The following is a 16,514-nucleotide window of genomic DNA, read 5'->3' on the forward strand; positions in this document are numbered from 1 at the left end:
TAACAATTTTTACATATTTTACATATTTATTATGTATTAACATTTATTTATATAGCACCAACATACTCCTCAGCTTTTAACTTTTGTAACAAACACAGACAAAGAGGTAAGAGGACCCTGGATTTTAAGCTGGCGAGCAGGGCCCTCTTACCTCTCTGTCCGTATGTATTACCCAGTATTGTTTAATTACTGTTTGCTCCCAATTGTAAAGCGCTTCGGAATCTGCTAGCGCTATATAAATAAATGTTGACGTTGATGATAACCCTGCCAACAACTTTATTGATCTCACAAAAATCTGACACATATAAGACAGTTCCTATGTTCCCTCACCCTCATTATTAATTTAAGACATAAATTAGGCTTGATTGATCACTATTTTAGGAAAATAATGAAAACATTTAAGCTAATGAAGTTGGTAGATCTAACAGAGTAGTAGGCAGGACTAAGTGCCATTTTTGCTCTTTCTACTATATATATATATATCTCCATCTGGACAATCCCAAAAGTAATATCATAAATTTCCCAAAAGCCAAATTGAAATCTCTGTGCTAGGGAGATAAATAGGGCCATTTTCACATAATGTAATGCATTGCATGTCCACACATTTCATAAATCACCTTTAATGAATAGGAAATTATAGACTTAAAAATAAACATTTTAAAAGATAATTGGTATTTAGTATTTTAATTAGCATTACATAGTAGGTTTGCTGAAATAGGATAAGGGTTGGTGACCCATGTTTTAGTGCCTGATCTATAGGTCAAGAATTGGTCTAAGTAGAGGAAGCCTTACTCAGTGCCATTGATTTTATATTCAGGCATACCCCAGATTTTCTAGGTCAGAATAAGAGTGGCTTGCTGAGAATTTGGGCATGATATGGGCTAATCAAAGTGCAATGTTGGTAAATCAAATTAGGATGGTGCCTAATTTGTCCTAATTTTCCAATTGGGAATGATTCATCAAGGAACGCAAGTCCTTATGTATGCCTTATTTTTTGTGAAATTGCTCTGCACATGCTCAGAAGTTGACTTTACGCCAGGGAACGCAAGTGTATGTAATTCAATTTCGAATGTAAATGACATGTACGACAACCCACAATTTGAAGAGCGGAAAGGTGGAGGAAAGGGGCGTATGCACGTAGGCAATGTATGGTAAGGGATTGCCAGGGGTGACACACTAGTCTAATTCAAGCTCTGGGCATCTCTCAAGTACATGATTTTTAGCCGTATCACTTGCACCAGCTACAGGGCAGGTTTAAGTGCTGACAGTGATGTTGGTTGCATATGCATGCCAGAACATGTCTTTGCTATTAGGAGCAACTATATAAATGCATTTTATGTACAGTAATCATTAATAACATCCTAATGAATGTATTTCATGTAAAATAATTTTATTTTTTTTAAAAATGACATACCGTAGATTTTTATTATTGATTATATCATTAACAGGTGTTAATGTATTTATTTATTTTTTCCATGCAATCTGATGGGACTTTAAATTGCACGTATGCATTGTGCGTATCATACAGTGTGTTGTGTCTGTCTGCACATGGCAAGTACCGTATACCCAGGGCTGCCCTCAGAAACTGTGGGGCCCAGTACTAATTCATCTGTTAGCCCCCCCATACATGCCTCCTCCCTCATCACAGTAAATGTTCTCCTCTCCCTTTTATCACAGTAAATGTTTCCCTTTCCCCCCATCCCATCACAGTAAATGTCTCCCTCTTCCCTCCCCCAAAACACATCACAGTAAATGTTCTCCTCTCCCTTCCATCACAGTAAATGTTTCCCTTTCCCCCCCATCCCATCACATCACAGTAAATGTTCCCCTCTCCCCCCATCCCATCACATCACAGTAAATGTTCCCTTCTTCCCGCCATCCCATCACATCACAGTAAATGTTCCCCTCTCCCCCGCATCATATCACATTAAATGTTCCCCTTTCCCCCCCATCCCATCACAGAAAATGTCTCCCTCTCCCCTCTCCCCAAACACATCACAGTAAATGTTCTCCTCTCTCTTCCATCACAGTAAATGTTCCCCTATCCCCCCCATCACATCACATCACAGTAAATGTTCCCCTCTCCCCCATCCCATCACATCACAGTAAATGTTCCCCTCTCCCCATCCCATCACATCACAGTAAATGTTCCCCTCTCCCCCCATACCATCACATCACAGTAAATGTTCCCCTCTCCCCATCCCATCACATCACAGTAAATGTTCCCCTCTGCCCCCCATCCCATCACATCACAGTAAATGTTCCCCTCTCCCCCCATCCCATCAGAGTAAATGTTCCCCTCTCCCCCCATCACATCACAGTAAATTTTCCCCTCTCCCTCCATCCCATCACATCACAGTAAATGTTCCCCTCTCCCCCCCATACCATCACATCACAGTAAATGTTCCCCTCTCCCCCCCATACCATCACAGTAAATGTTCCCCTCTCCCCCCATCCCATCCCATCACGGTAAATGTTCCCCTCTCCCCCCATCCCATCCCATCACAGTAAATGTTCCCTTCTCCCCCCCATACCATCACATCACAGTAAATGTTCCCCTCTCCCCCATCCCATCACAGTAAATGTTCCCCTCTCCCCCCATCCCATCACATCACAGTAAATGTCTCCCTCTCCCCTCCCCTAAACACATCAAAGTAAATGTTCCATTCTCCCTCCCCCCAATCACAGTAAATGCCCCCTCCCCCATCCCATCACAGTAAATATTCCCCTCCCCATCCCATCACAATAAATGTTCCCCTCCCTCATCACATTTAATATTCCCCTCCCCCATCCCATCACAGGAAATGTTCCCATCTCTCCCCCATCCCATCACAGTATATGTACCTTTCTCCCCTCCCCCCAATCACTGTCAATGTTCCCCTCCACCCATACCGTCACAGTATATGTTCCTTTCTCCCCTGCCCCCAATCACAGTAAATGTTCCCCTCTTCTCTCCCCACAATCACAGTAAATATCCCTCTCTACCCTGCCCCTATCACTGTAAATGTTCCCTCTTCTACCTCCCCCTCCCCTACCAAATTAATGACCAATTAACTTACTTTCTCCTCCGCGATATGGTGGCTCCCGATCACTGATAGACTGAGAGGGCGGCGCACAGTGATGATATCACCGTGCTGCATTCCCAGACTATCAGAGCTTGGGAGCAGCTGCATCACAGAGATGAAGAAGCGCAGTTAACTAGACTAAGGGGCCCGGACAGACGGAGAAGTCTGTCCGGGCCCCCTAATCTGTCCAGGCCCCTCACAGCTGTACCAGCCATACCCTCCTGATGGCGGCCCTGCGTATATCCATATTCAAATGGAATCGTTTCTTCAGATCTACTTGTACTTAAATATTGGCATATGTGCATGCAATTTCCGTCAGTTTTTAGAAAATGCAAATTGCTTTCACTTCGTGTTCCTTGATGAATCAGTGCCTATGTGACAATCTTTGGCCAGCTTTAGTCATGTTGTAATAAGTGAAACAAAAATCCTTACTTCAATGCAGGTTTTTTGTGTCAAATAGTTCCTGGTATGTGTGTGCAAATAAGGAATCGCTTTTGCCATTTCTGGTTGCAGACCAGTAATATCCTGGGTAATACATTTGGGGAGCAGTAGGCAATAATTATGCAGAACACATGTGATAACTATTGCAACATAATAATACAGCAAACTTGATTCTGGTTACTTTGTTATCAATCTGTTTTTATTCGATGGCACCTTTTTATACCAAGTTTAGTGCATTTGTAATTTAGGCCAGGCTGTTATGATGACCAGAATGAAGTAGTTTCTATAATTGTACTCAATATAATAAATGTCATAAGCATTTGCTCTTTCATCCCCTACCATTATATTTATATGACATTGGTGAATTACAGGTATTGTGAGTAAATATGTTGTTATTCATTAATTATCATAAATTAAAACAGACCATATTGAACAATGTGTTTTATTTCATTTTGGTTTTACTATAATATATATGTATATGAATATATGTATTCAGGAGAAGCTTTGCACCTAAGCTTTATGAACATGCCTTAAAAGATAATCAATGGATCAATAGTCCACCAATGGTGATATGAATGTTTTAACTATAACATAGGAAACATACCTGGAAAATATATAATGCAATTGCAATTCCTTCTGTTTAGAGAAAATGTTTTTGTCCATAAGAGTAATTCAGCACCTCAGCACTGTAAAAGAAATCAATGCCTGATAGTGACATTTTATGCCACTAAACACAGTGACAAACAAGAAAATAGTCTAACAGCACTCAAACTATACTTTCTAAGCCAAAGCAAACTGTACTTTCTAATCCCATGCAAACTGTACAGGCAACTACTGAGATCCACTTATAATTTTCCTAGTTTTATATGGAGGCAAATGTGACAGCACTGGTCAGTGCATCAGTATCCCACCCACAATATGTATATATTGGAATATTAACTACATTTATTTAGAAAATTGTATTGTTATAAAAGTTTGTAGCTTTCAATCAGAATTTTCATTTTTTCACATATTGCATTGTATTAATTTGTGCTTTGGAGAACTTATTTCATTTGGTACAGGGAAATTATATAGCAAACATAAGTGTTTCTTTTACATTTAAATAAGTTTGAACAATTCCCTGTTGGCATTTAAACAACTATACTTGCTTTATTAAATTATTTTAAATGATACTGGTCCTGAAAGATTGGTGGCATTTGGGATCATCATGTGAGACTTTTTAGATTGCATTTTCAAAATGAGATCAGTCTTGAGTGCAACAAAGTAAGCTATCTACCTTACACATATATTTTCAAATAAACTCCAAATTATTAAAATGAATGTTCTGATGCCAGCTTATGTACAGGTAAATCAGCCATCCCTGTTAGAATTTTTTTTTCACCTTGCAATTAGGATAAACGTGTATTGGTCAATAAGAAATATGCCCCATCTATTCAGAGACACCTTTGGGATGTTCAAACTGCCATCTGGCCATTGGGATGGCTCATGTCCCATGAGTTTGGCTTTTGATCTTTAAACTTCCCGCAGGTGGGTGTATTTATTGTAATTACAGCACAAAATTGGAACATGCACATCACAGCTTAGTCCTGTAACGTCAACTTCACACTTTTAACATGCATTAAAATAAAGTTACAAATAGTCTCTTTCAATTTATTTTTAAAAGTGGTCTACGGGCACCAGTTCCAGCTTCAAGGCTTCAGGGCACTTGTGTTGTGCACGATTGCATTGATATATATATATATATATATTACCCAATGCAAACACAATTGCTGGACTAGACAACAAAACCAGTTAAAGAAGAACTCTACTTGAAAAATGCTTTTATGTGGAGTACAAACCGTTATAAGAAACAAAATTGTACTTACAGTGGATACATTGTTCACTGGATCCACTATGACTCCAATGACTATAACAATCCCACTCTACTCTGTGGTAAGAGACTGCCGACAGATCCAGTGAACGGCACCTCCATGGAAATACAATTTAGATATTTTTTTTAGTACTACATCATTTAACTGTACCCAAAACTAAATGGACTTATCCATTAATTTAGCCTGAGGTTTCTTTCAGAGAACCCAGCTGGGGTAAAACAAATAATACTTTTCACTTGTTCTTTCTTAAATAAGATATAAAAGATCATTACTTAAATCTCTTTGAAAGGAATACACATTTTACTTTTGTTTTCCTTAGAAGCACATAACACAATAGCTCAGAATAGAGTTGGATCATTTTTGCCATGAAAGCTGCAATAAATAGACAATGTAGTACGGACTGTCAGAGGTGGCAATTTACAACACAAAAAACTGGTTTGGCATGTCATACTGGCATGGTGTATCTCTGCAAGGTGGCCACTGCACGTGGGTATGTTTGTTTACAATTCTTTTGTAATGCAGATATGAAAAAAGCTTTTGCCTGTTTGTTTTGGTTGATTTGCACTTTTATTGCATTTTGTGGTTTTCAGATTAATATTTGTGGATTTGTAAGGTGAAAGTTTAAGCGAAGTTTCCCATGTTGATCTCTTCTTTATTTTGATTTTGTTCCCATTTATCAAAATATAGTGCTTGTTCAACCTTCATTTTATTATATAGCTCATGAGAGTAAGTGGGAATCAGGGCTTCATTAGTTTCAACTGCTATATTTATTTTAATTATTTTAATTCACATTTGTTTAATTTAGAATAACAGAACTTTTGCTGTATCTAATGCACATAAAACTAATAAATGGTCTAACACTGAATTCACTTAATACAAGTTCAAGTTCCTGTATTTGCTTTGCTTGTAGTCATTACAATATTTTCCAAGCAGAAACCCAATCATGTTTCAGCATTTTCATGAAAATGTCTCAAACCTATCAGCCCATCTTTCAGAGTGAAAAAATATATTGTTGCTAAAGACACCTTATTGTCTCACAAATCTATGTCAGAAATGTATCATAAGCACAAAGATCCTTTAGGGCTCTTTCGCTCTATTTTTTTTTGCTTTAGATATAGCTACTGTATTTAATTTTATTTTGGACACCTCTTATTTTTGGGTGGTCGCATAGCTATTAAGCATTTCTATTTCCTCCATTTATATAGACCTTTTTTCTCAATCATATCATGCACATAAAAATGATTGTTATGAAAGCACATTGTGAAATTCATGCACCTTTTTTTTTTTTTTTTTTTTTTAAATGACGGGTGACATCTCAAATTAAGTGAGAAGGGTACAAGTATGTTCATTTAATCATGAGTACCCTTGAATAAAATCATAAGAAGAATAAGGACTAACCATTTAATAAGATGAGTAGCATTTGTGTCACTTTTGCTAGAGCCGGGTGTTTGTGTGCTATACATGTGTGTGGTTAATAAGGAGTTTAACATCAGTGGGTGGAATTCAGTACGTGCTAGACCCAGGGTAATATTTTCCTGGTTGTTCATTTTACATTATTGTGTCTATGTTATACATTTCAGTAAGCCTATATTTTATAGCTATATTATTTTTTATGAGTTACAGTACGTTCATCAGGAGCAGTTATTAGTGTGTTCCTCAACTAGCAGCATTGTGTTACAATTAGGGCACTTTAAAACCATTAAATTCAGCTTCACACAGCTATTAGCTTAGAGTATTATGGTACTTTACTTTACTATTGTAGCCTGCAACATTATGTTTGTACATCTGTCATCCCAACATAAAGTGCAGACCAAGCTCAGGTCATCTGTTACCATAACATTTATTTGAATGTCCAATAAGATACTTCTGCAACCTTTGGCAACAAAAGTCTTATATAACATGTTCTCTCTTTTTTAAGGACACATGCATCCAACTACATTAACACAACAAATGTAGCGGAGACTAGCTTCACAAGTCTCCTTTTCCCAAAACAATCATACATAACAGCAGGGGAGGGCTGGCAAATTTTAGCCCGGGGGCTCAGTAGCCTATTAGGAACATTTTGAAGAAAAAAAATGCAGGTAGCCCACTATTGGACCGGTTTGGGGGGCAGATGCCCCCTGCCCCCCAGCCCAGCCTGCCCCTGCATAACAGTTATGTATTTGCCATTTGTAATCTCGCTACACTTATTTTTATCAATGTACTATACAGTGTGATTTTAGTCTGCGCAGTAAAGATAATAAATAACATGAAAGTTTGATATTTTGTGCTGTTGCAGTTAGCTCAGTTGCATAAACACTTTTTAGAAATCAGCTACAAACTACTTATCTTTTGCTGTCTGATTACTACTGTTCAAATCTATCACCCGTGTTCCATTTAAATTGTGCACTGATATAAAGCATACAAATGGTCATGGAATTGCCAATGTTAGAATGTTTAATATAGTAATGCAACTTCATTTTAATTCATTTAGAAAGTAGAATATGCTTAAATGATACATTTTGAAATTGTCAGTTATTGTGTAAATGATGTTGCTTAAATACGGGTTCAAGTTCAGGCATTTTCTTTTTTTCAGTTATCAACTGACGTTCTTGTAACATTGGGTTTTGTATTTCCCTGATGATTGGAAATGCAATAAATAAAGACGACTTTTTTTTTTTAAAGATAGAAGTAAAAGCAGTAGTGAATCTTCTGGATTGCAGTCATCTCTACTCAGTATTAGTGCAGCCATGATAGTGTCTACAGGAAGCGGCTAGGACCAGTTCCATCACATTCTCGCCTATCATATGTCCTAGGATTTGACCACACACCACCCCTTTTACCCCGACTAGCAAAAGCTATTTGTAAAAGAAAGATTATCTTTCTCTTACTTGTTACATAGGGGGGTTATCGATTTGGTATCTTTCTTGTATCCTGTTTAGTTGTCAGATTACCACTGTTCCACCATTAAATCAATCATTCTGTTAATACTTAAGTCTGGAGAGTCAAAAATGTCAGTGGAGAAAATACTTGAGCCAACTGGACTGCTAGGACCAAAGTTGGAAGTAGATCCTGATGTTAGAGCTTCTAGCCAGTCTGCTGGATCAAAAGCCGCACGAGATGAGGGTGAAGAGGAGGATGACAGAGACATATTGTTGTCCTGGTGATCTGGAGAAGCTGGCATTTCAATCTGATCTGAAGAGAAGACAACTGAAAAGCTATCTTGACTAGACAGGAAGTCATAATTCCCAGACACAGGAAATTCCAGGATTCCAGAATTGGGCATAATCTGAGGTGGTTGGCTATCCAAGCAACAATTAATCTGTTTTGGAAAATTTCCATTTTGTGCTGCAGGTGATACATTTTGATGATCAATGTCAGGCTTCATTTTTTCCGCTACGTTATTATCAACATGCATCAATTCATCTGAAAAAAAATTAAATTGCAAATAACACATTTGATCAGAGATTCTCACTGTAGGGTCACACACAGATCAGATTTAACTTTGACGCTTTACATAATATAGGTACATGTGTGATGGGCTTATATTGTTATTATTATTTGACTCCCTCTTATATGGGTTATTGTAGCATACATATTTTGGATAGCATGTTTTTATTTTCCTAAACAAAAGTGCTGCTTTAGTATTTGAAATAACCTCTTAAACTTCTTATTTTATAAAATAGTTAATCATCAATATTATGCTAAAATGCATCAATTTCATTAGCACCATCCAGTTAAATATGTTGTAGGTCCGTTGCATACACAGAGCAAAGGATATTACTGTATTAAGCTAAAGCTGGCCACACACAATGCAATATATCAGTAGATATCGGGCATTTGGCAGAATACTGCAGCAAGTCTGGTCCCACAACAATTGCAATGCCAAGTAAATCAATATAAAAAAAATAATATGACTATCATTGAGCATGTTGGAAAATGTGTTTGGAAGGTGATCGCTATTGTGCGTGCAGCTTTCTTCTGACCATACATAATAGCCACAGGAAATCTGGAAGTAATAGCAGAAGGCCAGATCTTGTCTATTTTGGCAACCTACATTTCTGGCAAATATAGGCTGGGTACACACTACAGGTTTTTCAGCCAATTATCAGCCAAACACCTGATAAATTACCTTTTGGCCCGATATTGCAGTACTTGCACAATGAACGACTGTCAAAGTACTGATCGTCGTTTCATTTGATTGTTTAGCAGAACATAAAATCTTGTTCAGCTACGGAACGATGCCCTTCCAATCCTGCAATGTGTACGCACTCACAATCAGGATCTCCATAGAGTTTACAGAGTCATGATCTCTTCAGCCAATGGTTATGAGATTTGAAGAGCACAGATCTGAGGGTAAGTCTCTTAAATATATACAGTGTATATGCATGAATCGGCATGTTGAATGGGACTTTTTTTTTTTTCAGTCCTTAGTACAATTGTTGTAGAGAAAACATTGGATGAAAATTTCTGCAGTGTGTACCCAGCCTTAGATAATGATCCTATTGCTTAACTCTCAGATAACACAGAGCACAGATCTCAATAATAAAAAGCAAGAAAACCCATTTAATTATAAATATAAAAAACAAATTAATTTTTATATTTTTTTTTACCAGGTAGTAACTCACTAAAGCTGTACTTACCACCTAAGTGGTAAAACATTCATTTTTCACTTCTTTAAAACTGCTGTCTAAGAGGTAGTGGGTACAGAATGACCAATCAGAATTTGCAATCTCTGTGACTGCATTTTCTGATTTTTTTGTCCTGCTCACATCCTACCTGCTGCATAGTCTTGAACCATGAGGAATATTCCAACAACTGTTTTTCCCAGGGTATGGAGAATGTCGCCTTGAGTAGGATAATTTTCAGTCTACCCTGGTGTACAGTTGTAAGTGAATTTTAGTTTCATTAATGTGTTTAATTAACTCTGAGTATATTTTAAAAAGTGGTATTTGTATGACCATTAATTAACAAGAGAGAAAAAGAACAATTTCCACAGTATCCAAGTTGCTGTTTCCTTAATCTATCTCAATGAACAATCATTAAAAACTAACCTGTGCATAGTAGTGGTTCTTCTTCTAAAATGTCTTCAATTGACTGACAAAGGGCCATCTATAGAAAAACAGATGCTGAAATTTAATATATATATATATATATATATATATATATATATATATATAGCCTACTTTTGATTTAAATGTTACATACACATAGTGGACAAAAACATGGAAACACCTGGATAAATGAGGGACACCAATCATATTGAAAGTAGAGACTTCCACATAAGTATGGCTCATGCTTCAGTTAAGCAAAAATACCATTATTTTATGGCCAGAGTCATGTATAAACATACTGGACTGCCCTTGTTGCCTATGATTTTGGCTAGCATAAATGCAAGAGAAAGCCTCAGTGAAGTGATGGAGAAGTCATTGAAGGGTGGGTGACAAAACACTACAGATCAATTTGCTGCAAATTTCAACCCGTGGCATTAGCAGAAACGTTAATCAAAAATTGTCGAAAGAGAAGTCTATAGAGTAGAATATCATAGACAGGTTGCAGTGCATACACTGTTCATCATAGCAGGTAATGCACGATTGTGAGTACAGTGATACAAAGGGCACAGACAATGGACAACCAAGCAGTTGAGGAAGGTGGTATGGTCAGATGAATCTTTCACCATGTTCTTGATGGTGCACTTGTGGTACCAATCTAAAGAAACCCACTGCCCGGAGTGTTTGGTTTCACCAGTAAAGGGTTCTGGTGGTTTGATGAGTTTGTGGGGTATATTTTTTTGGCATGGTTTGTGTGCAGTCATTTCCTTACAAGGTAAAGTCAATGCTTATTGCTACTTATTGGTACTTATTACCTAGCAGGATCGCTATCTTCATATGTCATGGCCTTCTTAGTCACCAGATCTGAACCCAATTAAACATTTAAGGGATATTCTGGAACCGCAACGGGACAGAGTTTTTTGGCACCATTAACCACGCATCAGTAGAGTTGCTTTCTTGCGGAAGAATGGTACTGCATCCTTCCTACACAATTCCATTGAAAGATTCATTGCCATGATGCATAAAGACCTTGTTGACCACACATGGTGACTCAACATTCTACAAAGTGACTTTACATTAATGTTTCCATTTTTTGTCTACAAACTGTAACTGTAGTGATTATTGTACCTGTGCTTTCTGTATGGCCTCCTGAAGCTCTTCCTCAAAGGAGCGAGACTTCTGTACAGGACTCTCTGGACTTGCAGTGATCTGCATGGGAAGTTCAAAGTCTTGTCCTATCACATCACATGGGGGAGGATGGAAAACCTGGGAAATGAACATTTCATTAAGGTGATATGTTCCAATATTTGATAACATACACTACAGATTTATGAGTATTGGCACCAGGAAGGAAAATGGTAAAGTCTGAAGATCAGCCACAATACTTACATAAAAATAACCTTGGAATAAAAGTTGCGACCTGTTAGTCCTACAAGCCTTGTAGTTAAAATAATATCACTCGGCTTAAAAAACATGAAGCATAAATGTTGTTACAGCAAAATAGTGGGTTTATTTTGTTATCTAAGATATCATGTCATTGCAGAGGGTACCCCTTACAGTTACAAGAAATAGGATTAACAATAAGCTGCAACAAGGGCTTCTTCTAAGTAAATCAGGAAATGCCATCAATACTGCCTTTAATCATTTTATACTGTATGATAATGTGTAAATCCATGGAGTGTTCTAACCACCAGTATGGAGTAATGTTTGCCTCTCTTAAGGTATTTTTTGTTTTTCTTCTGAATGACCTGACTAGGGTTTATAGGGGGATGGTTTAAGTTGATGGATATGTGTCTTTTTATGTAGTTATGGTACGTGTTTCTCTTATTGTTATCTACAATATACTTACCATGTAACTTTCATTAACCTCTGGGCTCATCAGTGGCTCCTGAACAGGTAGTCCTAACTCAGGTCTGTCATTGTTGAGACTATATAAAAACTGTGAGTCTTCAACTTTTATTTTTGCACAAGAGGGTGTCACAGATTCATCTACCTCTGTTTTGATGGATATCCTGCCATTCAACTTGTCATTTTTCCGTCGATTTTTTAAACGTTTGTGCATCTCTAGTTCCACACGAAGGTCTTCTGCCTGTTTTTGCTCTTGTAGTAATTTCCATGTGAGATTTTCAATCACTTTCTGCTTCTCCAGAAGCACTTGGTCGTCATCAATCCCTTGCATGGGCATGTCATTGTCGTGCATTCTTATCTGTGTATTAGGACTCTCTGCAACACTGCAGGATGTTTCTGATGACTTATGAAGACCCTCAGAAGAAGCTGGAGATGGAGACGTTTGAAATGTGCAAAGTGTGGCAGGAGTAGTGTCACATGCAGATTGATTTAGAAAGGAAGGCAGTTCAATGACTGGAGTTATCAAGCCTGCACTTTGAATGGGGGCTGGAATGGTCTTGGCACGGGCAATCTGGTATGGCCTAAGGCGTTCCAGTAAAGCTGGCTTTGTGCCTGACACGGGAAGCCCTCTTTTCCGTAGATGTTGACGAAGTTCTGAAACCTTACAAGACAGACAACATAAATTACAGGTGTTCACAAAAGTGACAGTACAATGTTGCAGGAAGTACAAGTGGAGCACAGCATATTTAACTATGCTAAAGCATCAAATGGAAATACTCCCCCATGACAGTGTGCTTTTATTTTGCTATTACAACTTTCAATTGTATTGAAAATTCTACTGTTTGTATCGTGTTCTGAAATTGTGTTTTACTGTAGGTTGAATAATTTCATTTTCAGACTAGAAGAGGTTTTCCCCTTTTAGACAGCTGTAATTTATTGGTTTATAAATGCCCCCCTGAAACTTTTACTTAATGCTTTACTTTTATTGTGTTCTCTCAGTATGACGGCAGGTTTGCTTGTACTCATTGTCCTTGGACATGACACAGATGAGCTATGATCCAAAATGCATAATTTCTGGCTACCTTCTCTGTGTGTTTTTTCTTTTTCAATGGGCCTTTACATCACCAAGACAATTTAGTTTATTTCCATTGGATTATATTTCTTGGTCTAATGCAAGTTCGTAAAGTCCTTTAAAGTCCACGGAATACCAATAAAATCACTGCGGACAGAGAATTTTGACCAGATTTTGAGCAAAAATGTTAGTGATATCAATGGTTATTCTTTTTTCAGAATAACATAAACTACCAAAGAGATCTATTAAGGGGGGCAAGAGATATAATTTTAAGATCTACTACAGTGTATAAAACAGAACATAAGAACAACATTGTGGGCCTGATTCATCAAGGAACGTAAATGCCAATACCTGATGTATTTTGCTTTAAATTGCTCTGTTCATGCCCAGAAGTGGACTACATACCAGAGAACACGAGTGTATGCAATTAACCTTCAAACACAAAGGACAGTTACAACAGCCTATGATTTCATGGGTGAAACAGGAAGGGGAAGGGACGTATGCACGTAGTCAATGTACAGTAAGGGCATGCCACGGTTGAGCACACGCAGCAGTGTCCCATTCAAGCCTCGGGCCTCCCTAAAGTACGTGTTTTTCTGTTGTATCATTTGCACCAGCTAGAGGGCAGGTTTAAGTGTCAGGTGATAGTGATGACGACTGTGTATGTATGCTAGAATATGTGTTTGCAATAAACTACAACTGTAAAAATGCATTTTATATACAGAAGATGCAACTGCACAACCTGGTGCACGAAAATACAGTGCATCAGAGCAAACATTTGCTTGTGTGCCAAAGATTTAGTGTAGACATTATTAAATGTCATAAAACATGTAGATATTAAATTCACCAATTTTCATCAAATTAAAAAGCATACGATTAAATAAGTAAGAATGAACAAGCTTTTATTTGCTCTGATACTTGATCATTCAGCATGAAGAAATCCTAGTGTAGGCTATTGCCTAGTGAAGGTTGGAATAAAACAAAAATAGTTCTCAAACTAAGAGCAGTCATAAAATGAACTTTAAATCAGTTGCTAATCTTAGATGCAATACTAGGTCACCATGAATGTACCAACTGAAAAATGTAACGACAAGCCTCCACTGTCCTCTTCTAACCCCTGAAGACATGTCATCTTTTCAATTTTTGCCCCGTGTCAACTTAATCTCGTTATACACATGTTGTATTTTCATACATGTCTATCTGATCAAAATGCAGCTCTTACTTTAAAGATTAAACGTGAAGTCAGAAGAAGACAGTGTAAAATTAAATGTTAAGATAACTAATAGTAGTTCTAATACACTCACTGTTAATTCATCCAAGTTTGCTGGCAACATCTCTGGTTTCATAGGAGAGGTGGTGGTAGAATTTGGTACTGTTGCCATGGCCGCTGTACCAGATGGAGATGAGAGATTTATGGTGGGAGCACCAGTTGGTGCTGCCCCTGTGAAACTAATCACCTGATCCGCTGAGATACTACAACAACACAAAAATGAAAACAAGAATCTCTTACTTATGGTCTACACGCACTGACAAATCAATGGTTACAAATGAAATTCTCAGGACAGAATATCGGTTAACTAAATACCTTGTAGTCAGAGGGTGAACTGTTTGGACACAGAAGGTTTGGTTCTGTTGCTGGTTGAGGATTTGTAGTTGAAGGAAAATTTGTTGCTGTTGCAGCAAACGAGAATAGGCTGCATCCATTGCAACCGGGGACCTGTCTGTCTTCTGGTCTGGTGGAATGTATTGATGATATTTCAGCTTCTTCACCTTTGGTTTTGCATCTTTAGGTTTTTTTTGCCTTTGGCTCTTTCCCATATCAGATGGCTTAGATAAGACCTGAACGTACAAACACATTGTTGTAGCTATAACATAATCTGATTACATAAGGAATTTTATATACACTCATATACATGGATTATAAGAGGACTGTCATATTCCCCTTTGAGGTGCAATGAGACAAACAATACCTTAGGAACTCCAGGTGATAGCTTTGCTGAATGGTGAGTGACTGGCCTATTGGTTGCCAATGAGTCAGCCTCTGTAATTGTTCCAGTACTTGTCTGGTTCACCTCAATTATTTGAGGAAGATCCAGCTGTAAGTCAATAATAGGAATACTGATAAGATAGAGCACAAATCTATGAATGAATAAAAATATATAGAAGTAAAACATTCAATCACAGACATATATTAGAGCATTGCTATCAATAGATGCCAGCATTTACTGTAGTTGTTTTATAGTGATGTTTATCACAGTTTCTGCTGCATAATCTCTGTGTGATAGCGATAGGCGTAGAGATGCTTGAAAATGTTGAACCAGTCGTAAATTTGAAAAGGAATCGGGTAATTTAACCAACAAGTTCAAGAAACAATACATTGCCAGTTTGGGCATCTCTCGTCAGGAGCGTTTTGTTTCATTTTTGTAAAGAAACAAGGTAAGATTTTTTACAGTCATTTTTAAATTTATGTTTGGGCACACAGGTTACATATAATGAAAAAGTGAGAGTACTGTACTTCTACATTGGTTTTGTCCATTTTATTAACAACTTTTAATTCACGCTGTCTCACCACCCTCCCATTGTGGACATGCAGCTTCAAGAAATGTGCTGTTACTAATGGCATATGTAAAACACATAATTAGCTAATATATACATATATATATATACATGTTACTGATAGCTTACACACAGTTATTTGTTACCATACTTGACATGCTTGTCATTCAGTATATGCTCAGTTCCCCCTTAAGATTTGGAGTGGATGATAAATAAAATATTTTTTCAATACTTGTTTGCACTCTGTTCACTGTAAACATACATGCCAACATTTGAAACTACTTTCAGAGGAACTTAACTGCTGAGCAGACAGAATCTGTACAATTTATACATAACAATCAATTCAAACATAGAATATATCACCTACCAAACATGACATCATCACTGGAAAAGATCATGGGCTAGATTTACTAAGCTGCGGGTTTGAAAAAGTGGGGATGTTGCCTATAGCAACCAATCAGATTCTAGCTTTCATTTATTTAGTACCTTCTACAAAATGACAGCTAGAATCTGATTGGTTGTCACAGGCAACATCCCCACTTTCTCAAACCCGCAGCTTAGTAAATCTAGCCCCATGTTTCTATTGTGTTTTTGGTCTTTGGGTTTATTATATATATACCAGAGGACCTCT

The 16,514-nt window shown here is 37.5% G+C and overlaps 1 protein-coding gene across 1 annotated transcript in view; it reads right to left on the minus strand.

The window, feature by feature from the left end:
* Positions 1-6,678: 6,678 nt before the first annotated feature.
* Positions 6,679-16,514, minus strand: part of LOC142106808 (myocardin-like) — a 41,124-nt gene continuing 31,288 nt past the window's right edge. Inside the window, exons 7-13 of the mRNA XM_075189826.1 lie at positions 15,298-15,423; positions 14,913-15,166; positions 14,632-14,800; positions 12,257-12,916; positions 11,536-11,673; positions 10,411-10,468; positions 6,679-8,782 (exon numbers count right to left, since the gene is read on the minus strand). Of these exons, the coding sequence (XP_075045927.1) occupies positions 8,307-8,782; positions 10,411-10,468; positions 11,536-11,673; positions 12,257-12,916; positions 14,632-14,800; positions 14,913-15,166; positions 15,298-15,423 (1,881 nt within the window). The 3' untranslated portion in view covers positions 6,679-8,306. The remainder of the gene's footprint in view (positions 8,783-10,410; positions 10,469-11,535; positions 11,674-12,256; positions 12,917-14,631; positions 14,801-14,912; positions 15,167-15,297; positions 15,424-16,514) is intronic.

The sequence above is a fragment of the Mixophyes fleayi genome, chromosome 11 (assembly GCF_038048845.1).
Source record: "Mixophyes fleayi isolate aMixFle1 chromosome 11, aMixFle1.hap1, whole genome shotgun sequence".
Taxonomy (NCBI): domain Eukaryota; kingdom Metazoa; phylum Chordata; class Amphibia; order Anura; family Limnodynastidae; genus Mixophyes; species Mixophyes fleayi.